Consider the following 25,852-nt stretch of genomic DNA (forward strand, 5'->3'; position numbering starts at 1 on the left):
TGTTTGTGGTCAAACTTATTAGAGATGCGCTCACATCTTCCAACCAACGTAGTAATGTCATAACGCCAGAAATGAAAGAGATTACAACATTGAGGTATTTGGCAACTGGAAAAATGCAACAGTGCAGTAGTATTGACTTGTTTGTCACAACCTTCCATCATCAGAGTGATCACACAAACTACTGAAACGCTTTCACAGCTTCATATAGTGACATAGAAATCTTCTGGTTTCCCAGTCTCTTCAGTCCAGTTTAGTTTCCTTGTTCTTTTACTTCCTTCCATCTCTCTTGGATTGTTGGCTACATGCCATCCAGAAGTGCAACTTAAACAGACTCAGAGCTGCTGTGAGAAGTTTCCTAAATCACTTTTAGTGTAGGACTCCCAGCTAAGACTTTTCAGGCTAAGATAGAAGCTCTCTCTAGCTCTCAGAGGATTCTAAGAAGCTTTGTGAATATGGGCCCTGGTGGAATAAAAGCAAAGAGAATAAATATTTGTACTAGATTTGAATCAAAAATGACACCCAAATATCTGACAGAAGGCTTAGTTATAGCTGACATAATACCAAGTTTTCAACTTATATTGATTGTTAGGTTGGGTGGGAAAAATTACTTTTACTATTACTATATTATTATTAGTACTGAATATCAGTGGCGAAAAGCCTTGAAAGAACTGAACCTAGTTCAACAAAGAACTGCCTGTCAGAGAGAGAGGATTTAAATCACTTGAAAGCAAAGCCACTAATTCCAGTATTATGGAGCTGACTAAGTAGGATATTATAATCAACAGTGTCAAACATTGTTAGCTCAAGCAGAACTAAGAGCAAGAGCAAAGGCACCAGCTGCCAAGTGGTGGCATTTCCAACAAAAAGCAGTTTTTATGTATGTTCTCCAATGCGAAAGCAAGATAGAATTTCTAAAAGAGACAGCAACTCATATACTTCATATACTATTAAGTTTAAACTGTTTTTGGAGACCTTGGGAAGAAATTGATGCTTTAAAATAGGCTTAGTGTTTGGCAAGACAACAACAGAAATCAACTTATCTAATAAAGCACTTGGAAATGAACTGACTCATAATTATGGGGTACAATAACCTTTAATATTGATATAACTGATATAATGTTAGAAAAGAATGGCTCCAAGCAACTGTGGAGTAGCATCAGCTCCTTCAGCTGATGAAATGCAGATGAAATCAGTGCCCTTTAATTTAGTTCACGTACAAACAGAGTTGCTGAGTATATAAAAGGTGACTGATAACTAGGTGAAGAAAAAAGTAACACATATTAGTCTGGAGGGGCTTTTTTCAGCTTCTTAGAACAGCTGGTGGAAGTGACCACTCTGCAGGAAGTACGGATGATAATAGGGAGGGACAGATACAGCACAACAGGAACCATGAGTTACCAGTCAACCATAAGTTGACTGGTTCGAACACCGAGCCAATGCAACACCAGCAACCAGCAAACTCCCAGTGTGGTAGTCCCTACAACTGTGTGTGTGAGAAGGTGCCTACTTGCTCTGATAAGGAGACGATTACACTGGTCTCTAAAATTCTGGGGAATTATCGATCTCCGAGATAAAATGTGCTAATTCTTTCATATTTTGATTAGATGAATCAGAAAACAAGTGATACAGGTGTGTATTTTATGATATAATTATCTATACACAGATGAAGATATTTGCCTACAACTTGACGAAGTACGGTAGAAGCTACACACCAATGGGACCCAACTCCTTGAGAGGGCCTGGACTCTCTTCTACTCTGGAGTTACTCGCGGTGAGCAGTGCTAATTTTGACAGCAGATTTTAATTTAGTTTTAGTCATAGTCTTTTGACTAAAATGCAATTTTAGTTTTAGTCTATTTTTAGTCGACTAAATAGCAAAAGATTTTAGTCGACTAAATCTACTGTAGATTTAGTCGACTAAAATAAATTGGGTTTAATTTAAGTGTAATTTAGTAAAACTATTGTAATATACAAAATATTCTAAATTAAAATTAAATGAAAAACAAGTTTCATTAAATATATATGGAATATGGCCTTTCCATAAAAGACCAAAAGTTAGCTATGCATCGTTTATAACTTGCATATGACATTCTTCATTCTTTAAAGCAAAGGTGCAACACCAAAATATTTAAGAGATAAACTGTATTTAGCAGTAAAGCCATTGCATCAAACGTGAAACTGACCCATATATCTTCTCTTTGTTTTCTCCAGCTGTTTCCATTTCATTATAGTTTAAGTCAAACAGAAACCCAGTGCAGGCTATGATGATGTCCTGTACTCGCGCATCCCGCGTCACTAGGTGGATCAGTTACTTTTCAAATGTGCGTCTAAGAAGATTAATTCTGATTGGATCTTTTCTAAAAACGTCCCTCACTCACATTTTCGTCTCGTTTTTATTAGTCAACGAAAATGTCAATATATTTTTATTCAGTTTTTCGTCGCCATCACTTAATTTTTATTTAGTTAACGTCTCCTTTTCGTCATTGAAACTTGTCGTTCACGAAAATTATAACGAAAATACTTCGTCAACGAAATTAACACTGGCGGTGAGAGGCGGCGAGCTGGTGTGGGCTTGCTCATGGTTCCCAGCTCAGCCGCCACATGTTGGAGTTTTCCCCCCTGAATGAAAGGGTCGTTTCCCTGCACCTTCGGGTCGGGGACAGGTCTCTCTGGACCAGCTCTATACCCTCTCGAGGGTACTCGAGGGTTCATGAGAGTTTGCCCAACCAGTTCACATGTGCTTTGTGGACTTGGAGAAGGCATTCGATGGGGTCCCTCGTGACGTCCTGTTGGAGGTGCTCCAGGGGCGTAGGATCCGGGGCCCTTTGCTAAGGGCTATCCGATCTCTGTACAAACGGAGCAGCAGCTTGGTTCGCATTACCGGCAGTAAGTCAGACCTGTTCCCAGTGGGCGTCGGACTCTGGCAGGGCTGCCCTTTGTCACCAGTTTTGTTCATTATTTTTATGAACAGAATTTCTAGGCGCAGCCGGGGGCCGGAGGGAGTCCAGTTTGGGGACCACAGGATTTCATCTCTGCTTTTTGCGGATGATGATGTCCTGTTGGCTCCATCGAGCCAGAACCTGCAGCGTGCGTTGGGGCGGTTTGCAACCGAATGTCAAGTGGCTGGAATGAGAATCAGCACCTCCAAATCCGAGGCCATGGTTCTCAACCGGAAAGAGGTGGCTTGCCGGTCAATCTATGTTCCTACTCTCACCTACGGCCATGAGCATTGGGTCATGACCGAAAGGACAAGGTCTCTGATACAAGTGGCTGAAATGAGCTTCCTCCGCAGGGTGGCCAGGCGCTTCCTTAGAGATAAGGTGAGGAGCTCGGTCACCCGGGGGGAGCTCAGAATAGAGCCCCTGCTCCTCCACATCGAGAGGAACCAGCTGAGGTGGCTTGGGCATCTGTTCCGGATGCCTCCTGGGAGCCTCCCTGGGGAGGTGTTCCAGGAGGAGACCCCGGTGAAGACCCAGAATACGCTGGAGGGACTATGTCTCTTGGCTGGCCTGGGAACACCTCGGTGTCCCCCCGGAAGAGCTGGAGGAACTGTCCAGGGAAAAGGAAGTCTGGGTATCCCTGCTTAGGTTACTGCCCCCGCGACCCGGCCCCTATAAGTGGAAGAAGATGGATGGATGGATGGATGGATAGATGGAAGTTACGTTATTGGTATCAGTAAAAGCATACATTTATTATGACTGGTGTTTCGCATTCTCACTGCTACATCACATTTTGCAGAAAAGTTATGGAGCATAATTACACCCCCTCTCCTAATCGCGAATAATTTTGATGCAATTTTAACCTGAGGCTCAAATTTCTGAGAATGGATATAATCATTTAAAGATGTGATTTAATGTTAAGAGATCAGACAAAGTCCAAATTGAATCACGAGGAAATGATAAGCAAGAACTTAGTTTGAAAGGAAGGAATGGAAACCAAAAATCTATTTATCCACAACTTTTCTTAGGTTTAATGTTGCTGTGCTGTCACTGTCTGTGACAACATGAAAAAGAAAATACTCATGTCTCCAATGTCACTATCCAAACTGTGATAGTAAAATAAATGCAGGTGGTGAGTTTAGCCAACTCAATTGCTGAAGTTTTTTGAGAAGGGAACTGCTGGGTCATGATAATAAAATAATAATCATTATCATTACAATAGTTTAGAATATATACACACATATACATATATACATACATATATACATATACATGTATATATGTATATATATACATGTATATGTGTATATATACATACATATATATATATGTATATATATATACATATATATATACATACATACATATACATATATATATATATATATATATATATATATATATATATATATACATACACACACACACACACACACACACATATATACACACACATACATACATATATACACACACACATACATACATATATACACACACACATACAGTGGGTACGGAAAGTATTCAGACCCCTTTAAATTTTGTGTCATTGCAGCCATTTGCCAAAATCAAAAAAGTTCATTTTATTTCTCATTAATGTACACTCAGCACCCCATCTTGACAGAAAAAAACAGAAATGTAGAAATTTTTGCAAATTTATTAAAAAAGAAAAACTGAAATATCACATGGTCATAAGTATTCAGACCCTTTGCAGTGACACTCATATTTAACTCACATGCTGTCCATTTCTTCTGATCCTCCTTGAGATGGTTCTGCTCCTTCATTGGAGTCCAGCTGTGTTTAATTAAACTGATTGGACTTGATTAGGAAAGGCACACACCTGTCTATATAAGACCTTACAGCTCACAGTGCATGTCAGAGCAAATGAGAATCATGAGGTCGAAGGAAAACTGTCCAAGGAGCTCAGAGACAGAATTGTGGCAAGGCACAGATCTGGCCAAGGTTACAAAAGAATTTCTGCAGCACTCAAGGTTCCTAAGAGCACAGTGGCCTCCATAATCCTCAAATGGAAAAAGTTTGGGATGACCAGAACTCTTCCTAGACCTGGCCGTCCAGCCAAACTGAGCAATCGTGGGCGAAGAGCCTTGGTGAGAGAGGTAAAGAAGAACCCAAAGATCACTGTGGCTGAGCTCCAGAGATGCAGTAGGGAGATGGGAGAAAGTTCCACAAAGTCAACTATCACTGCAGCCCTCCACCAGTCGGGGCATTATGGCAGAGTGGCCCGACGGAAGCCTCTCCTCAGTGCAAGACACATGAAAGCCTGCATAGAGTTTGCCAAAAAACACATGAAGGACTCTCAGACTATGAGAAATAAGATTCTCTGGTCTGATGAGACCAAGATTGAACTTTTTGGCGTTAATTCTAAGCGGTATGTGTGGAGAAAACCAGGCACTGCTCATCACCTGCCCAATACAATCCCTACAGTGAAACATGGTGGTGGGAGCATCATGTTGTGGGGGTGTTTTTCAGCTGCAGGGACAGGACGACTGGTTGCAATGGAAGGAAAGACGAATGCGGCCAAGTACAGAGATATCCTGGAAGAAAACCTCTTCCAGAGTGCTCAGGACCTCAGACTGGGCCGGAGGTTCACCTTTCAACAGGACAATGACCCTAAGCACACAGCTAAAATAACAAAGGAGTGGCTTCGGAACAACTCTGTGACCATTCTTGACTGGCCCAGCCAGAGCCCTGACCTAAACCCAATTGAGCATCTCTGGAGAGACCTGAAAATGGCTGTCCACCAACGTTCACCATCCAACCTGACAGAACTGGAGAGGATCTGCAAGGAAGAATGGCAGAGGATCCCCAAATCCAGGTGTGAAAAACTTGTTGCATCATTCCCAAGAAGACTCATGGCTGTACTAGCTCAAAAGGGTGCTTCTACTCAATACTGAGCACAGGGTCTGAATACTTATGACCATGTGATATTTCAGTTTTTCTTTTTTAATAAATTTGCAAAAATTTCTACATTTCTGGTTTTTTCTGTCAAGATGGGGTGCTGAGTGTACATTAATGAGAAATAAAATGAACTTTTTTGATTTTGGCAAATGGCTGCAATGACACAAAATTTAAAGGGGTCTGAATACTTTCCGTACCCACTGTACATATGTAAAACGTACAGCTCCAAGCTCTGACAAACTGTAATGGAGACACTGTTTTTGCTTTGAATGTTGCTTATTTTATCAATAGTCTGTTAAAAAAAAAAAAAAACATACAATTTTTAAATAATATATTCAGGTGTTTTACATACCTGATATATGTGTTCCAAGTCTATAATGAAGCTGCTTCATTTCATACATAAAAATCAAAAGACATAGTTTATTTAAACTGATGATTTATTCATATGGTTCCTTCTAATGAAGAGTATGTGGCCTTTGCCATGTGTCAAATAGCCTTTGATTTTTGTTATTAACCTTTGAAATTATGGAAATCAAACCAACTTGAAACAAGCAAAAAAAATAATGAGTGTTTGTACATTAGACCTCCTCATTAAAATAGCTTTTTATTGCTTAAGTACTGTCACTAACATAGACACTGTGTGCAACTGGGGACTCTTTGTCTCATCACACCTGTGTTAGTGTCTCCTCCACTCATTCTGCTAGTTCCCCCCTGCCTCAGCTGAAGATCACCACTTTCTAAAACTACAGAAAAAGGAAAGATTCCAGGTCTCATTTAGTGCAGTCACCAGAGGGGAACCATTTCAGCTGCCGTAGGTGTGACACGACTGTTTTAGGGCTCTCTCACAGCCTTTATTGTGTAGCATTTTTTGCCATTGCTGTGGCTCCAGAAAATAGAAGTATCGGTTTATGTGTTGTGGATGTGTTCACAACTTTTAGATGAAGAACATTCATGGTGCCCAAGGGAATCCTCAGGAATCCTAATGACCTAGATGATCCACTGACTTTTCGTCTTGGACACCAGCAGCACAGTGTATCAGTAATTACTGGGATAAAAATTGCTTTGATATTGATGACAAACGTATTACTAATTTTTGATCAATAAATGTTAGCTGGCTGTGCGCATGATGCACATTAACTCAATCAGGCTACAGTAATAGCGCTACACAGTTGACACCTGTAAGACCAAAATAAGGAAAAGACCAAAAAAAAATAAAATAAAAAAAATAACAGAAATGAGCCATTATGAGGACAGTCAGATGTCAGCAGAAAAGAAGGAAATTGTGGCAAAGAGGTCACGCAACATTGTTCATTTGAGAATGATTTGAATTTCTAAAGCAGAATAAGCTACAAAACGATATTCACTGGGAGTAATCCAGGTGAGCTCTAAAAGCTTATCCAACATTTAAAGAGGTACCACTAGACAAATTATCCAGTGCCAAACTGCTAGCACTGGCAGCAAAACTTGCAAACAAACCTTCTCCTTGACAGTGACTTATTTAGGGTTCAGCAGCTCAGAATATATAATTTACTTTAAATGAATAGGTACTACTTTGTAGAAATGCCTTGTAAAAAAGTTTCTTTACATTCATCATTACTTACACAAACACTGTGTAGATGCTTAAGGTATAACAAATCTGTTAAATGTGCTTCCCTCCAACGTAATGAAATATGCACAGCATATCAAATATGAATGCTATGGATATCACCATAACACCCCCTTCATTCTAAACTCAATGGTCCACTTGTTAGAGCAGCATAAAGCTGCAGACACTGGACACATCTCACAATGACAAAGACAAAAAAAAAAAAAAAAAAAAAAAAAAGACAATGGCTTCTCTTCTCCTCTAGATTGTGAAATTAGACAAAATACTAATATTCCAAACCAAACCCTGAATGGGTTTCTCTAGTGAACTTCACAATGTCCTAATAACCCTTTTAAATGTTTCTACAGTGGTGATGAGTTGTGAAATCTTGTCTTATCTGTGGCCTGAACCAGAATGACCTGTTACATTCTCACTGTGCTGATGAGGGTAAAACACTAAATAAGAAATACACAACCAATACAGCCAGCAGCTGTTCAGCAGTTACCAGATATTATCCTCATAACCCTACAGTCAGGTTCGAAGGGTCAATGTGGAATGTTTCAGGCGATCAATTGGCAGAAATGGAATATAGTATTCATAAATACCACCTGTTGCATTTTCTTAATCTCAGTATGAGCCTTTTAAATCTACATAGGGACCGGATCTCCTTTCCCAGAAGTATCCATATGTTGCACCGTCATGTTTCTACAGTAGCGCAGAAAGGACAATCCAAACACTGGCTCTAGACATGGAATCATGTTTTGTTGTAAAAGTGACATCATTGTACCCATCCTAGCGCCTGGAAATGGCAGGTGGGGTGTGAAGGGTGCCCAGAAGGTTGTATTCTGCAATCTCCCCAGTAGATGCTGCTAAATTCACATTATACAGACTGCACCTTTAAATCTGGTGCAATGAAACACAAACATTGCAGCTTCTAATGGTAGACAGAAAAGTGGGCAGTGGTACACAAACTGAAGCAATTCACAACAACATTCACTGCTTTGTAGAAGACAGTTTGGATTTCAGCCTCAGGTTCCGTCACTTCCTGTTGGTGAAAACTTCCTGCCCATAAGTGTACCTAAGCAAAATATCAAAGAACAAACCATACAGCATTTCACATCAGATCATGTTTTTACTGCACCTGCTGCAGACAGAAAAGTAGGACAGTAAACAAATACAGTAATCCGCACACAACCCATTCACAAACAGTGAAGCCCAAACTCGTGTTCTGTCCTTTCTTATTAAGTGCTGACAAACTGATCAATGCTATATACTCAATGTAAATATGTTTACACAGTGCCGTGCACAGCAGTGCCTCTTTCCCAGTGTAACACGACTCCTCTGGAAGGTACTAAAACACCTCTTCAACCTCTGACAACTGGTTATGTCTCCCTGATTAACAGACCAGGTTGTGGGAGATCTCCAAGACAACATTCAGACAGATAACACACAGCAGATCATTCACTAAAATGGGCTGTGGTGTGGCGTTTCTGCTCGTGAAAAGCCATCACGCCCAGAGACGTACTGATCAAACCGACTTTGGTGGCTCATATTTACTAGCTCATCAGTAGCCAAAAAAAAAGCACACCCCATACTAACATGCTTCTCATGTTTGGCTTGAAACAGCTTACCCACAAATAATATGTTTTTTGGTGAAAACATCTGATCTGAACACTAAAAACCTAAGAAGAAGTCAAGTCTGGTGCTACACTTCCTGTCAGTATATTTTGTGCACATAGGTATGCCAATTACAGTAGCATATGGGAAAAGGAAACAATCATTATAGAAATCTGTGAATTTTGGTGTCCAAACAAGGTCCAAGTAAAGCTAAAACACATATGTGTGCAGAAATGATTCATGTAGACATATTACCACCCGGTTAACTTCTTAAATAATTTCAGATATGAACTATTTGGAAAAACTGTGCTTCCCTCACCACAGAGACTGTTCTCCCACTGCATAATCAGTGCAAATGTTAGGACAAAACTGTACTCTTCAGGCTGCAGCATCATATCTTCATAATAAACCTCTTTGGAAAAAAAAAGTCAGGGAATTGAATAAAAATTATTACTGACCAGTAACATGTAACCACATACACCGATTTCCTGCTTTAACCTTGATTCCACAATCTCTTTTTTGTGTGTAGAAGTGAGTAAACGTGCTAACGCAGAGAGATATTTTTGCATTGTTAGGAGAATGGGCACTTCCTGACAAGTCGTAGAAAGAAAAAGCCAACCGGATTCTTTTCATAGCAAGGTGAGAATTGTTTGGTGACGTTCCTTCACACTTTTCACAAAATATAACAGATATGCCTCTAGGAGCCCTCTGGTTGTATGTTAGCAGTGTGCACACATGAGGTGGATGATTACACAACACAACATAACTCACTCCCTCTTGTCTCCTGCTACTGTTAAATATTTTCAGACATATTTTCACAATCACTGAACAGGCTGGCAACAAAACGAAAGTCAAGCTTCTAATCTACTACTCCCCTTGCACCGAAACTTCAAGTTAGCATGAGCTGCTGGAAGACGGCATGGTGTAAAAACAGATGCAAAAAAACAAAAAACAATGTTCTGATTGTAGGGGGGTTTGTGCAAGTCTCTGAGTCTCTCAGTCTCTGTAAGATCTGGAGTCAAGATAACAACAGGTGCAGAACATACTTTCACCTGCTAAATAAACAATACAGCTGGACTATAAATGCAGTATACAACATTGTAGATAGTAGTGTGGCTACAGTTTGAGACCATTTCTTTTTTCAACAGGACTGCACAAGGACAGCTCCATAGAGAAACTGTATTCCCAACTGAAGAACTTAACTGGTCTGCACTTGAAGTGACAGGCCTAAGCCCTAGAACACCGATTGAAAGCCAGGCCTTTTCACCAAAGTCTCAATCAGAGCAAATCCCAGCAACCAGGTTCAAAAATCCAATAGAAAGAAGTTTACCAATCACTTATCCAATACTTTTTGTCCATGTAGTGCTCACCTTTTCTGTACTCCCCTATCCATAGTCTCCTTCACTCTTCTTCTGTGTTATTAAATCTTTTTCATGTTAATGCTGAAACTTCTTTGCCAGTTCAGCCATTAACTCTCTTCTCTCTTATTCACCTTTCATCCCATAGGTCCCCCTCACATTATCATTGCTTTACTGCCTACAGCTAGCGCTCACATGGGATTATAACCCCATATCATATTGCACAACATGTAAGGTCTTCAGACAGTCTCCATTTCCCAATATTGCAAGTGCAAAAGCTACAGCCATAACAAACATGGTGAGCCTTGTGGCTTAACAGCACAGCATTTGTGAAAGAGTAGACAAGATGGGGATGCTACTGGCATAGTTTTCCCACTGAGCACATTGTACTTTTTTTAAGGAACATATCGAACATTTTGGAACAGTAAACATATCAGGTTAAATAATTAAAATAAATAACTGAATTTCAGCTACATTTAATTATTGTACTTAATCACAGAAATGTAGTACTTTAGTCTGCTCTTCCCCGCTCTGTGAAGTAACGTGAAGGAGGCAATATAGTTGATGTTAGCTACTTAATTAGCCACGTTTTCTGCCTGGTAGCAAGCCAAATAAGTATTTATTTAAACAGTGCTAAACACGCTAACTCTCTTAGATGGTTGCAAATGGTAATTTCAAGACAGTTTTACCTTGAATCTAGCCAAGAGTGATGGGTGGTGCTCCTGTAGATGGGATATCATATTTGACGTATCGCCTCCTCTAGCAGCCACTCTTTTTAAACATGTCTAACAAGTTGGATGTCCTTCCTCCTCCAAGCCGTGGCCGTCTGAATGTTTTCAGTACCCCAAAAATTCCCCATACAGCAGACTTTGTCTTTTTCGACGGGGGAAAAAATTCCAGGGATTCACCTCCTTCAGCCATCCTGCACACAGGTGACTCTGCTGGCATCGACCAGCCGGAGGGTGACAGGTTCGCTGCACACAACCTGAGAGACACCTGCACTTTCTGTCTTTGACCACGTAAATAAACTGTGCATACCACAGGAATCATATAACAGAAAATGTTAGTGGTTTTGAAACTGACTTTTCCAAACCGCAGTATACCTTGAAACCAGTAATCGGCCCATACCGAGCTGTCAGGGTGTATTTTTGGCCCAAGAAGATATAGCAAGTGTTAAAACACAAATTTTGGGTTAAACATATCATGCATGATATGAAAATGATATACGGGCATATAACAGCTTCTTTATGTTATGTTTATAAAATAAAAAAAACTGTAGATCTGCTGAAATATAAATCTTGAAGAGATAAAAATGTAAATTGTCTGTTTAGCAAAAGCTGACTAAATCTGTGTCATGACAACCAGTCACTATTCAAATTAGAAATCTAGCACTTTGTTTCAGATCATACACACTCATGACACCACACTGGGCCGATGTTCCTTTGTTTCAACCAACAACAGGCTTGAACCAGTGCTTAAAAAAATTAAACTTTTCTTCCACCTCTGCTCCTGTCCACAGTTAATCCACACACACACACACACACACGCGCGCACACGCACAAGTCCAATAATGAGCTACCGAGAGATGCTGTCAACATCCTACAGCTATTAAGCTCCACAGAAATTCATCTTCCAGCAACTCATTAACTCAGAATGAGGGCTGTGTGTTGACAGGAAAACCTTTTCAAGTTCTGAATGAAAACGCCCCCCTCTCTCTCTCTCATGCTCACACACTTGTTTAAAGAGGTCATCTACCTGGATGACACAGAGCATACACAAACACACTTGTACTTCTAATCTTTGTGATAATTCTCACCAACTCATGCATTTCCCCAGACCCTAAACCTAATTCTAACCTAAATCCTAAAACCCGGTGTTAACCTCAAACAGAAGTCTGGCCAAAATGTCCTGTCAAAGCTTCAAGTATGATTACACACACACACATACAGGGGAGAAATTGGGCTGGGTGCTGTCGGGCTGTGGGCAGGTCTCATGCTGACCAAACACATGTAAAATGCAGCTGCTTTTCTGTGACTGCAGTAAATCTCTGTGGCCAAGGAACAGCAGCTGGATCCATACGTGTCTCCATGTTGAGAGATGAACTGGATAAACTGATGTAAACCTTGGATAAACTGTACTGCTTTTACAGCAGTGACTCCATTAATGATTTGAATCTTCTGCTATGAGGGGATCTGACTGTAGCCCAGTTTACCTGAACAGCACACAGCATCAGCTGCACACACAATCACAGTTAGTACACTGAAACCCACCAGACGTAGGATGATGAGTCCAGGCAAGATCAAACCTGTCGCGACATTCTTATTTTTAGCTAAAGACCAAATACCACTTCCTCTTGAAGGCTTTTCTGGCTTATGAGGTGGTAGGGAGTTTCAGCTACTAACTAAATACAATAATATCTGCACCTTTACTGCAAGTGTTAAAATGATCTAATCATTTAGAGTCACTTCACCCAGGCTCCCCTACTCACAAATCCTAAACTGTGTGTTTGTGTGTGGGGTTGGTGTCCCCTTTCCTGTGAGCCCCCACCCCCAAGGAAATGAAGTCCAACACGCGCCAAGAAACCGAAATCGTAAATTAAAGTGTCAGTGAACTTGAACGCCACTTGCAAGCTGGAAAGAACAAGGATTAGACAGTAACAGCGCCTTCCTTTTTTTTTTTTTTAGCAGGAATCATATTTGTTTAAAATGTAGCTAATAATCCATCTAGCCCCAAAATATCCTGTAAAAATGTGTTTAACGTTATCTTAACTAACGATAACTGCTGCTGGACTTGCGTGTGGCGTTCACGGAGTAGAGTCTGTTGTTTGTGACGATATTACTCACCTTGTTTCCCCCAACTTCGCCACTGAAAGATGGTCTGCGGCCAAGGAAAGAAAGCTAAAAGTTTGGGTGGAGGTTAGTGGAGTACGTTTAGTCTGTTTGTCCGCTGTGCAAGGAACTCAGGGATGAAACGTCCAGGAGTGAAGCGCAGGTAATACTTTCTCTTTTCACACACTCGCTCCGTTTCTCAATGGGCGTGACTGTTCTTCTGTGACGTCACACAGCAGCTCGTTACCATAAAGATCCCTACAGCGCGACCTCAAAAACACGCGGCGTGTACCGTAAATAAAGAACAATCCGCAAAGCTTTAAACGCTTCCCTTAAAAATGAGAATGAATCAAATGTTGACTGTTGGATTAAAACAGTTTTGGATATGATTTATTGGAAGATAATGTTCACGTAATAGGATAAAAGACACAGATAAGAAAGATATGTTACAATATGAGATAACAAGTCGATGTTTTGACACAATCATTTTGATTCACCACAAGTTTCATTTCTGTAATGTGTATGATTTTTTGAACTGCTATACAAAACTTGCAAATTCATAATTCTTACTTACCATAGATTTTTTCAGATATTTTTGCTCCATGGTCGTACCCACCATTGAAGTCCCCGAGGTCCGGGACCTCGGTAGTTTTTCCAATGCACATATAATAATAATTGCCTAAAATAACTTTATTTGGTGCTGTAAATACATTGTATTACGTCGTGTATTACCAGCTTAAAGGGACAAAAAGCTGACCTGCATTCTTATTTTATTTGATCTATTTCATCCCCATCTCTGATCCCTTTTCTAATAAATCCTAAATTACCCAGAGGAGAAGCTTGTCTTAGTAACAACACAGGAGTAGAGTTTGTTCAGCTTTATCTAAAGCTGAGGCATCTATGGCCCCCTCACATTTGTCCTTAATGGAGGATTGACAAAAACACACCACATGGCAAATGACCTTAAAGAGAAGTGACTTATTCTGAGAGAGAAGTGACCTAACAGAGAAAAATAGAATTCCAAAAAGCATCTAACTATAAAACTGGTTTGACATTTTGATACATTATGAAGTCACAGATGATAACCAGAAAACTCCAAATGATCATGGCCCAAAGCACAAATTATGTATCAAAGGAAAACACTGGAAGTCATTTGAAAGTACATAATATTATATGTGCATTCATACAGTAATCAGTGGATGGCTTCATTTCTATTTGAATATTTCATGTACATGTAACATGGGAATCATTATTTCTTCCAGTAATATGGAGGTGAAAAAAAAATCTTCCTGGCCTCTGCCAAGATGAAAATCTAAATGTTTATCTGATCCTGTTAACACCTCCTCTCATCATGTGCAATATAGTTGAACATTGCTGTCAGATATTCTGACACATTTATAAATCTCTGCTTTGCTTCACAGTGACTGATGCTGTTGAATACTTACATTATGCCCACGACTGGTCGACATCAGCATGGCAGCTACTGTAGCAGCATACCAGACTGTAATGATTATCTTCAGCTTTAAAATCCAGATTAATACAGAAAATCTTAACAGTCTAATCTTTTCATAGTTGAAAAACGTTCACATAAAAGGAAAGTGTTTAGTCGCTATCACTATTACTCCAGAACATCACTAAAATGAACAGATCAGGAAAGTATGACAGGTCATTTTTAATTTGTGGATGTACACTTACCAAATCTACAAAAACAATCTGACTTATTCTGACTGTATTTCAGTGTTTTAGACCATCCATTTCCTCTTTTGGGTCTTTAAAGTTGAAGGACAAGCCAAGATCTTGTGATCTGGTGTCTCTACAGGGCTAACGTCCTTCAGAATAATCTTTCGACAACAAAGTGACTCCTCTTTTAGCCCCCGAGAAAAGAGCAAGAGACAGAAAGTGTAAAAGGACATGAAGCCACAGATAAATCATTTTTATCCATTATTGTATTCAAACCTCATCATAGGCAGAAAGCCTTTATGATCCTGGGGCAAAGCATTAAAAATACATTCAGCTTGATAAGAAAATCATTTTCTTCTATTCCTAATTTCTTGAGATGCATTGTTTTGACCAGATGCCAACGCTTCAATTGCATATGTGTAGACATTTTGGTATTACGCCCAATATGAAAGCCGTTAAAATATATACCACTCGGCCTATAAAGGGAGATGTATCATGTCGTTTGTGGTTGCAGTTTACAAAAACACGATGAAAATAACCCTAATGTTGCCACTGTCTTGGGTTGATTCTTCTTTAAAATGGTCTATGTTCCCAGCCAAATAGGTAGAGCAATACTGAATAACTACAGCTCCTCTCTGAGACACACTGATTACATGGAATATTGGGAATGAAAACAAGGCTCAGGTTTATGGCAATGTAATATGACAATCACAATGGAAATTACACAACAATGTACAATAGTCATACAGCTGGGGGCCAGACTGATTCAGTCAAATACAATCAAATGAAAACAAATTTATTGCATACACAATGTCTGAAATGTACTTTTGTGTCACCCACTCAGGGCTGGTAAACTAACAAACTCTCCCCTTCTAATAATGAATTCACATTTTTCGCACAGTCATCTTTACCTTTTTCAGTGCTACGTCCTATATAAAGCCTTTGACTTGCTCACTGACCGAAACCTTGGATTAGATTTATGATTCATTATGAACTGCACCCGAATGCAATAAAACAGACATTACCGTGTTACAAAGTTACCTGTAGGGGGAACTTTGCTCATCTTCCATTGATAGATCTGACCAACATTTGGCACTCATAATGTGCCACATTCACCTTGTGTCTTTTGCTATACACACACATACAAACCTGCATGCTCTGAGGCAAACAAGGTGTGTGATGTGTGTGTATTGGAACATTATTTTCTTTTTCTCTTCTCTAGGCTGAAATAAAAAATCTAATCTGGACCATATTTTTAAAACCTGGACATATAAATGGACATTTCTCAATACTAGCAGCAATTTTACAACCACTGCACACACATGGCTGCAGTGACTTACAATTTAAAAGCTCTAATATAAGGACATAAAACTCTCCCTTATTCTTGCATGAATTATACAATTAGAAGGGTTTTGCTCAGAATTGTGTTTATACTTTTATGCAAGACTTTCATTACTGCATATTCAGTAAGGTGTCTGTAATGCTCATATACTTCTGTACTGATGTCACCAGTGCAGTTTCCAGTACAACAGCACACAGACAATGAGATAATTTCATAAATCTACAATAGAAAAAATCCTCCAGATGTAATTGATTATACTGTTTTCCCATCTACATTGGATCTCAAAGTTTCCTGTGTATATTAAGCTTGATACTACCCTACTAGTCCATTAACATAGCTAGATTCACAGTTCAATTAAGTTTAACTTGCTCTCAAATGTGTATTTTACAACCTGGAATTGAATTTGGATTCAGTCTACACTCAAAAAAGGAAAATGAATGAGTTAACTTTCAACTACCGACAGCATACAATAAACATACATGTTTAGAGAAATTCATATATTAGCTTAGTATACATATATATATAATATATAAACAGTATACGAAGTCTCTGTGACAGTAGTGGACAGGTACTCAAGGGAGACAAGGAAAAAGAGTTTGAACCTTTAGTCTCTGTAGAGTTCCCAGTGTGTGAGGTTACACCCCTTTCATAACAATGACCTGTGTTTGCTTTTTGTGTGGCTTCAACAACATATCTGACCTAGGTGCTCATTTATAAAACTCTGTGTAGAATCGGTATGGAAAGTTTATATACGCACAAAATTTAGAAATGGTGTAGCCCCCCAAAAAATTCATATTCTTACAATTTTTCTTTATAAACCACAATCAACATGAGAATGTGCGTAATTTGGTGAGCTGCATATTCTTCTTCTTTGTAATTGTTTAGCATATCTTCATAGTGGCTCTATGTCTATTTGAGGTTGTTCTGCATCTGTTTGTACTTATTTGAGTCTTTGTGATGATTTTGCATCCATTTTTGGTTATTCATTCTGGCAGCACAGTGAGTTCCCCAGTATGCCCTGTGCACCCAGTACTCTGACACATAGCCAGGTGTTCACAGAGAACATTTTAAAGGCTTTGAATCCAAACAGATATAAACCTTTTTGGCCCAATATTATAAATCAGTTGAGATCACCAAAATATTTGATCGTAGCATTGAGGCAAGGTGAGCAAGATTTTCCAGAATCTACCACCTGATACATTAAAATGATCATCATGATTATTGGTTTGATATGAATGGAAATTAATATGGCCTCAGTTCACCACTTCACCATCTGAGTTCCCTCATGTCCAAAACATGCACAGACGCACACATTCTCACGTCAAGTATGCTTTTATGAATCCAGACTCTTCCACGGTGAATGGCAAACATACAGTTCAAACCCCATTTCGGCATACACCACAGTTATAAATGAGGCCTCAGGTCCTTCAGTCTGCTCTGCTGCCTGTGATTAAAGCAACTCTAACACTGCGCCATTTTGGTATGACAGTAAACCCAGGTTACTACAGTAACACTACACTACAGTGTAGTAGATATGTGATAGTATTGTAACTGAATAATCAAAAGGAATTCGGTGGTTTTACCGGATTACAATGTCTGTCGGTGTAAATACAACATTGTACTTTAATGATGTTGCAATGCAACCCTGTTTAGTGTCGACACAGAACTACAACTGTACACCTAGATCTGGGCAAATGTGTGTTGAACCAGTTGTAAATTCTGGTATGTGAGTGGTCAAACACAGGTGGAACCTGAGTCTGCGTCGTACAGAGCACGAGGAAAGCCGTACGCAACCAAGAATGTGAGGGTGAGTGTACATCTTGGTGTGTACAGGGGAAGACTGACAAGAAACGGCCGCATTCCTGAAGAAGAGAAAGGGAGAATATAAGAAATCCAAGTATAGGCAAAGCAAGACAGAAAAACCTCAGGGGCCCCTTCGCACCGTGTTGTGTCACATTGTTCTGCTGTATTGTATGCCGGTCTTGGAGGCGATGTTCGACCAGGGCAGCAGAGAGCGCAGCAGGGACTGAGCCTGTCGGTATAACCTCTGTGGGATGGAGCAGGGGCTCAGGCTGGCAAGGGTTGAACCAATGTGCTGGATATAGTCAGTGGGAGAAAATGTTAAGAAGAAACACCAGACACTGTTTGTTTTTGGTTTGTCTAGCCAACATGTCTGTGTGACTGCCTAAAAATACAAAGATGAGAAATACAAATATGAGGAATACATCTCCTCTCATGCTAGATTCTAGTATGGAGCATAAAATGTCCACTAAATAACAGTAAGTGGTTTCTTTTCCTGCTTCCACAAAAGGATATAATATTGTCCAGGGTGGATGACCGCCGTTGATGTAGAGCACATATGTGAATCCGTCTTTGAGGACGCCCCGTATGGAGTAGTAGTAGGGCAAGTAGTGGTGCTGCCTGAAGTCCCTGTTCTCATAGAAGTGGATGGCAGTGTTGTTGGTGGTGAGGACGTGCAGGTAGATGGCCTTACAGTGGTCCTGGGATGTTGTTGAGATATGCTCCTTTAAACTGTCCAGCAGTAGGGAGCCTGGGTAGTCAGATGGTGAGAGAGAGCTCAGTGAGAGGAAGGGAGAGAAATGGTGGATAACCCTCCAGTGTACTGACTAACTGGTTAAATGTTTCCTTATCTCTAGGCATTGAAAGAGCAAAGGGAGCAAGATGAGGGAGAGAGACACACAAATACACAAAGAAAGAGGGGCATCTACAAGTGAAAAGTTTGTCTAAGGTTATGAACGTGTTGCAATCATCCTCTTCAATCAATTATTCTTTTGGCAGCGCTTAAAAGACAAAACCATGCACAGGTTAGCATTTTTACAATATGTCTACTATGTGTATAATTCAGTATCCAATGCAGAGATGTTTGCTTATTTTGAATATGAGAAATTAATGCAAACATTTTTAATATAAAGTAAGAAACACTGACACATAAATCTATTGATGCTACACACACAAAACGATGGTGATATTTTCCTGACTATATCACAGTTACAATCATTTTAATGCATGTTAGTCTGTTATGTGCACTACTAAAAGAAAAAAAAAAAACACTAATGTAACTGACTGATCAATCAATCAATTTTATTCTTTATACTCTTAGGTTAATATAAAAAAGAAAGAGAAAGAAAAAACGGACAGAGAAATAAGACACAAAACAAGAAATACTTGGAAATATACTCAACCCATGTATAAACAAATATTAAGAGTATCACTTTCTGCTGGCTGTGTTTAAACCATTACAATGAGATTTCTTGAATTAGTTAATCGACATAAATCTGTAAATATAATTCCCCAGCACTGATTGAAATGTAGGCAGGGGTGGTTCTAGGATTTATTTTCTTGGGGGCCCAGATAGGGGCATGGACTATAGAAGGGTGGCACATTGAATTAATATGTGAAAGGTTTTAAAATTCCCTACGACAGTGATACACTGATTTGACAGTGTATTTACCTTAAAGTGGTATAGCGTTACCTAAGATGGTTTATTTCCACAAAACAATGCTAAATTGAAAGTCTTCACACTATGGCATTGTTAATATTTATGAACTGGAAAAGTATGCATCCACATATTTATACACAAAATAAAAATAAAAATCCTATGTGACGTCAATGCCAAAGGAGTATGGGAGGTGTAAACAATATACAAACATAAACATTTAACAATGTGGCATCCAGCAATTGTACAAAATTATTAAACTCCTCTACATTTGTCTGACAGCTTTAGCTCCTTTTCAGATGAAGATTTTTTCATCCCCATCTTGTCCAGTGGAAACCATGCATCTCTAAATGTGTTGATTTTGAATGTGTTTGACAAACAGAAGGATTAAATATTCCTCTTTATGTGTGGAAATTATCCTACTTCACAAGTTAAATAAAATACAGTAGCCTCCTGGACTAGCTACAAACACATTGTGTTTTATGAGCTGATGAAAAGTTGATTTTTTAGAGATACAAGGTTCTTACAGATCAAAACTACAAATATATGATAATCTTATACAATCTGATACATTACTGTAGATTAAACTACCTAACAGCATATGAAGTAGGTAAATTGAGCCTAATCTTAAAGATCTACAGCAGTAAATGCAACACACCCTTTCATGCAGCAGCAATAATAATCCAAAAACATCATATACAATAAACCTGTGAATGTTCTCAGCCATCCAGGTGTTCACAATCAAAACAAGGTTTAAAAACAAATCATCTGGACGTGGTTTTTAAAGGTGGAAAAACATTTGTCTTTCATCCAAGAAACTTTGACAAGTCTGAATTGCAGGCTCTGTCCTTATTCAGGGTCTGCATCCCTTGAAGGACGTGGTCTACAAAGGCACAGCCTTCATAGCCTACGTAGACGAAGACAGTCTAGTCTATGGAGGACTGCATGATTGTGTCACCAACCATTCCTTCCCCTATTGTTGGGTCACGAAGCTCGGCTTCTGTCACCTAGCAACCTTCATCACAGGCGTGTTAAATTAATCGCTAATGATGGAGCCAAAAATTTCATTTTTCTTGATTTTATTTTTTTTTATATTATTTTGATGCTTCGCCACCAGTGTCAGCGAGATATGTATCTCATTGTGTGACATTTTACTACTTACAACATACTTTTGGCTAAAAATGTAAACTTCAGCTAATGTTACTTTAACTACTAGCGGTTTTAATCTGGGTAATTGTATTGTCACTGTGCCCGCCTCACTGCTCGTATCCACTATGCCCGTTTTTTGTCATCTTTCACAAAAAAAAATCTTGCGATATGTTGGGCTGTGAAGGACACATCAGATGCAGCCTTTGTTTCCCAGGAAAAGGCAGGCAGGGGGGCATGGCTGCAAAATTGCACAGCTGACTTCTTTTGACATAACAACATCATTATAAAACATGTTTTCTACTGAACTCTCGTACACTGCTCTTTGTTCAGAAAGGCCTGTGTTCGCAATTGAATTTAGAATGAAGCGTGAATGAAAACCTGATAATTTTTGCTGGGGTTGGACCAGTGAACTATAAACTTTCAACCAATTTAAATAAACAAATGAGATGAGATGTGGATGTCAGGACACATCTATTCACATATTAACAATGTGGTAACTTCTCTGAATCCCACAAGCTTTGCCATTAAAATAATTAAAAATCAAGGGGTAAGATTTCTTTTTTTGGTAAGGATTTCGGTCAGTGTTTTCAAAATCTGACACGGGGCCCCGATACTCCTCAGATCAAATCCAACTTTTATTCACATTTTAAAAACATCTGGGTGGGGGTAAATGACAGAGTTTAGAACATAGGGCTTCATTATAATAAAAGAATAAATGGAAATCAATGTTTGTGTGGGTGAGAGCAGTACCTATGCCATGTTTCCTGAACTCTTTGACCACTCCCAGGCTGAGGATGTAGGCTACCTGTGTGTCCACAGGAAAACTGGAGGCCAGGATGTCTCCATCCTAACACACAGAAACACATAAAAACTGTCAAGCATAAAAAGAAGATTACAGATTATGATCCACGATAATCTAAGAACATAACACAGATCATTGCACCATTAACAGCCAATTTTAGAATAAAAACTACATTCATTATTGTATGAAAACATATCACCTGAAATGATTTTTCAGGTTGGTAATTTGGAGTCACTCTCTGCACACCCTCTGGGACTGGCTCATTACACCATCTTCCTCTTTGCCTAGGCAAATTACCCACTGGCGCACTAGTTGCAAAAATCCAAAGGGAAATTAGGTTTTGAAACCAGGTGTTCTGTCCACCTGAACAACTTATATACAAAAAACCCAAAGTGAGAGGGTCAGACTTCAGATACCAGTCCTGTGGGATCAATTTAACTGAAGTCTTTCATACTGAAGGACATAGGAGTAGTCCAAATCGATCTAAACAAGAGAACATCTTTAAAGAAATCAAATTTAAAAAAAAAAAATCTTCTTTATTTAAAGATCATATTTTTTTTATGCTCTACAAATAAAGCAGAGAGTGGCAGCCCTTCTTCAATCAATTTATTACTCATTCTGTTATCCCTTAACTCTGTCTAACTCAGTCAAGGGTATTTGGATCATCTAATTAGCAGGCGAAATACAGACCCTACTACAATATGTCAGGGCTCTACTCCTGACATTTCCAAATGGCAGCTGAGTGAATGTGGATAACTGAGCTAACATCACGGTGAGTGCCACCATGTCTACAGAGCATACCTTAAAAGAATACAGTTCATTACAGGGACTGTGTAAAGCTCTTAATGTCACACCTCTTTGTGAACTTTGGTCCGGCCTTTGATCTCAGCCACAATCATTCCCACGATGCCTCCCCTGAAGGTGGCAGCGAGGGAGAAAAACTTCTTGTTGGAGGTGATGTCCTGATACCATGAGTCTGGGTACCTGAGGTCAAAGGTCAGACAGATTAGCATTCATGCATGGTCAAATACGTGAAATGTGTGACATAGTCCTAAATGGTAGACAAACATAATTAAATCAAATCCCACAATGCTCTCTGAGCTAAAGATCAGTCTTTGAGAGTTCAGAAAGCATCAAAATGCAAGAGTCATTTGATATAACTATGTTTTAAGAATGTCATTTTTAATATATAAATTCATTACCAGATTCACATTTAATACAATGCTTGAAAAACCAGCCCTAAGAGGCACTATCACTAGCACAATTATTTAGATTCTTACTCGATTGGAAACCAATCACCACAGAGCAGTTTGACATTCTCTATGTCATCGTGGCAAAGGAAGCGGAGCTGGACTTCACTGAGAGCTGTGGGAGGCACCACGTCACTCATTCACACCTGCACAAACCAACAGAGCACAAACACGCAAACAAAAGGTCATGCCAAAAAAAGATGAGAAAAAGAACTAAAGACTAAAGAATTATTATTTTTTTAATGAAATATCCATGGTATACACAGGCTTGGGATAAAATCATTTTCAGACAATCAGGGCTTCATAGTATTATCAGGAATTAATTTCAAAACCAATTTAACAATAAAAATTGGAGTCAGAGCTCTAACTAAAAATCAGAACTGTAAACAAACTCCAGGAACAGAACTTGCATCAAAACAAAATATTATTTACTAGTTTGTATCATTTAGGAAAATTCTGGCATTTAACCGCGCCTTGCATTTATTACTGCGTGGGCTAGAGGAGGCTCCAAGTCAGTGTGTGTGCATACTATTGGCTGACATATGACTCTTCAAAAACACTCCATTTGCATTTCACTAAAATTAAAACTTTTAAGAGCCTTGTAATAAAACGTTGAAACTAAATTGTGTGAATCACTGCAAGGTGATAAATAAATAACATTTTGCAATATATGTATTATATATGTATATTTGTATTGTTGATAGAAAATTCAGTCCAAACCCCACAGAGATTTAGCTTATGATAGTACTCTGTAGGACGTCTTTGTGTTGGCCAGACAAAATAATCCATTAGATGAGGTCTCCTTGAATTCAGAAAAAACACTTTCACTTTTTCCCTAATGTTAACTTCACACTTAATCTCTACTGATAACTCAGTTTTGAAACAATATAATAATAGAGCAGCATTTTATTATTTTCATTGTCACTTCACAAAAACTTAATCAGAAATCATTATAATGTTTGACAAAGTAAAAGTGGCGAATCAGCGCATATGAGAAGGGGAAATTACTCAAATAATTAAAATCACTGCAATACAAAAGCAAAGAAAGTGCTCATCTTGAACACAGTGGGTCTTGCTGTGACAATTTACAAGTTTCAGTTTTTTTCTGCTGACTATATTACAAAAAAAGACATAGGGCTTATTCATCTTATCAAAGCTGTCAACTCTCATGCATTCAGTGTGAGTATTTTCTCATACACTCACAAAATGACGGTATTTCTCACATTGTCAAAAATATTACTGATAAAATAAGATATTTGTTATAGTCATTTATGCCAAAACTAGCCCTCTAGGTTGCAAAACATTCACTCTGCATCCTACAGATTGACCTGAATAACACCTTGATTGGTTTGGAGACCTTGCAATGCACTGCCATTTAAAATGTATAATAATTTTAGCCATGGATGTCTGATTTCACTCAATGTTTGTGTAGTGAAGCAAATGAATTCACTGACAGGCTATACAGTCATAGTGCTGTAACATTAGCTTAATTACGTTCGGTCAAAATTGGAAATGGTCTGCCTCAGTAGAATACTAACTTGCCAAAGGTCACTCCATCAAACACACCCTCTATTTGCAACCCGTCAAAGAAGTTGAGATAAAATGATAAGCTTTACTGATCTCACTAATTCAGTACTATTGTTTACTTAACCACAGCGTAGGTGCTCCTCACCTGTCCTGCTAGATTTGGGGAAAATGTGTAACAGTGTCAGGTCAGTAATTCGCTTAGCTTTCAACACACTGTATGCACTTCAGACAGCCATTACACTCACTATGAGGGCCATTTACCCAATCTAACCAGACCCTGTTTCCGTCCTGCTCATAACCCCTCAGGGTTAAAGTGTCACATGCCTAGTAAGGTTATGTGACACTTTAACACTGAGGAGGTCGCCCGACTTCTTTCAAAATCTCACTCCCAGGTTTTGTGAAAGGTTGGCAGCTCTGTCTTATGATACACACGCTGACAAATTGTGCATTTTTTACAGCAGTTATTGATGTTGTTGAATCCACTACTCTTTCCAGCCAGCAGGTTTAATCACATTTCGAGTAACGTTACCGTTCAAATAATGAAAGAGTACCAACACAGCCACAAGACAACAGGCAGAAAAGAAGCAGTATGTTACAAATGTATGTTTCAGTCGCTAATTAGCATGTGAGCTAACTAACATCTGTAGCTAACGCTAGCTAAGCTAACATACCTTGTTTGAACGCTCAGACCGGAAGAAAGTCGAGGAGAAGTATTTTCCCTGGGTATCAGTGTTTCCAGCGACTACTCCGGACACAGCATGATAAAACACCGGTTTAATCCCGACTTTCCAGACATTTCATTACTGTGTCGATGATACACAGACGGCTAAGCCACCCAAAGCTCTCGCTGCTTCATAACAGCAGAATGTTTTCTTCCTGTTTGAGGCCGCGGCTCTAAAAGTTATTAGTCGGCTAATAGTTTACCGCCACCTACTGGATGAACTGTGAACCACAGCGGTAGGAATTTACCCACTTTTCCTACAGCATTTGCTCAAACTACATTATCACCGTTTCTAAATAATGGCGCCATATCTCCTGTTTCCTTCCAGATTTGAAGGAAAGGAAAGAAAAACAGACATTTTTTAAAATTTTAAATACAAGTCTTAGCAACATGTAATTTCTGTTAATTGATTTTCATTTTTACACTGCAAGAGAGGTAACTATGAGAAAAACATATTTTTGGATGAATGGACACTTTGAGTCAAGGTTCAGGAGATAAACGTATTAGATGTTACATCAAAACATTAAGAACCACTGATGCAAAGTAAGAAGCTGCATTTGACCTGGACTTTTTCTGAGTTATAAAAATAAAATCCCAAACACCCCTTGACTTATGAAAATGGCTGTGATAAACATATCCCATTATACAAAGTATTTGAGATTTTGAACAACATTTGAC

At 39.0% G+C, this 25,852-nt stretch overlaps 2 protein-coding genes across 4 annotated transcripts in view; both read right to left on the reverse strand.

The window, feature by feature from the left end:
- carhsp1 (calcium regulated heat stable protein 1) overlaps window positions 1-13,455 on the reverse strand; it is a 31,783-nt gene extending 18,328 nt beyond the window's left edge. For both annotated transcript variants that reach the window (XM_026324246.1, XM_026324247.1), the window contains exon 1: window positions 13,262-13,455. The gene's annotated coding sequence lies outside the window, so the exon portion shown is untranslated. The remainder of the gene's footprint in view (window positions 1-13,261) is intronic.
- Window positions 13,456-15,606: 2,151 nt separating this feature from the next.
- Window positions 15,607-25,336, reverse strand: naa60 (N-alpha-acetyltransferase 60, NatF catalytic subunit). Of its 2 annotated transcripts, XM_026324238.1 has the most exons (7): window positions 25,125-25,336; window positions 22,957-23,072; window positions 22,531-22,660; window positions 21,625-21,721; window positions 18,585-18,819; window positions 18,211-18,376; window positions 15,607-18,130 (listed from the first exon to the last, which is right to left on the reverse strand). In XM_026324238.1, exons 2-6 carry the CDS (start codon window positions 23,064-23,066, stop codon window positions 18,220-18,222), a joined length of 729 nt encoding a protein of 242 aa, XP_026180023.1. In that variant the 5' UTR covers window positions 23,067-23,072; window positions 25,125-25,336; the 3' UTR covers window positions 15,607-18,130; window positions 18,211-18,219. The 2 variants fall into 2 exon arrangements, with proteins under 2 accessions (XP_026180023.1, XP_026180022.1); XM_026324237.1 differs by having other exon boundaries at window positions 15,607-18,376.
- Window positions 25,337-25,852: the final 516 nt, after the last annotated feature.

This window comes from Mastacembelus armatus, chromosome 8 (assembly GCF_900324485.2).
Source record: "Mastacembelus armatus chromosome 8, fMasArm1.2, whole genome shotgun sequence".
Taxonomy (NCBI): domain Eukaryota; kingdom Metazoa; phylum Chordata; class Actinopteri; order Synbranchiformes; family Mastacembelidae; genus Mastacembelus; species Mastacembelus armatus.

Bases quoted from the DNA above. Each gene is read 5' to 3' on its own strand.
- naa60 (XM_026324238.1), bottom strand. From the start codon at position 23,066: ATGAGTGACGTGGTGCCTCCCACAGCTCTCAGTGAAGTCCAGCTCCGC. The intron at 18,820-21,624 runs GTACTGCTCTCA...CTGACTACCCAG, and splicing joins GTTCAGGAAACATGGCATAG to GCTCCCTACTGCTGGACAGT. The intron at 18,377-18,584 runs ATATCCTTTTGT...ATTTTCTCCCAC, and splicing joins CATCCACCCTGGACAATATT to TGACTATATCCAGCACATTG.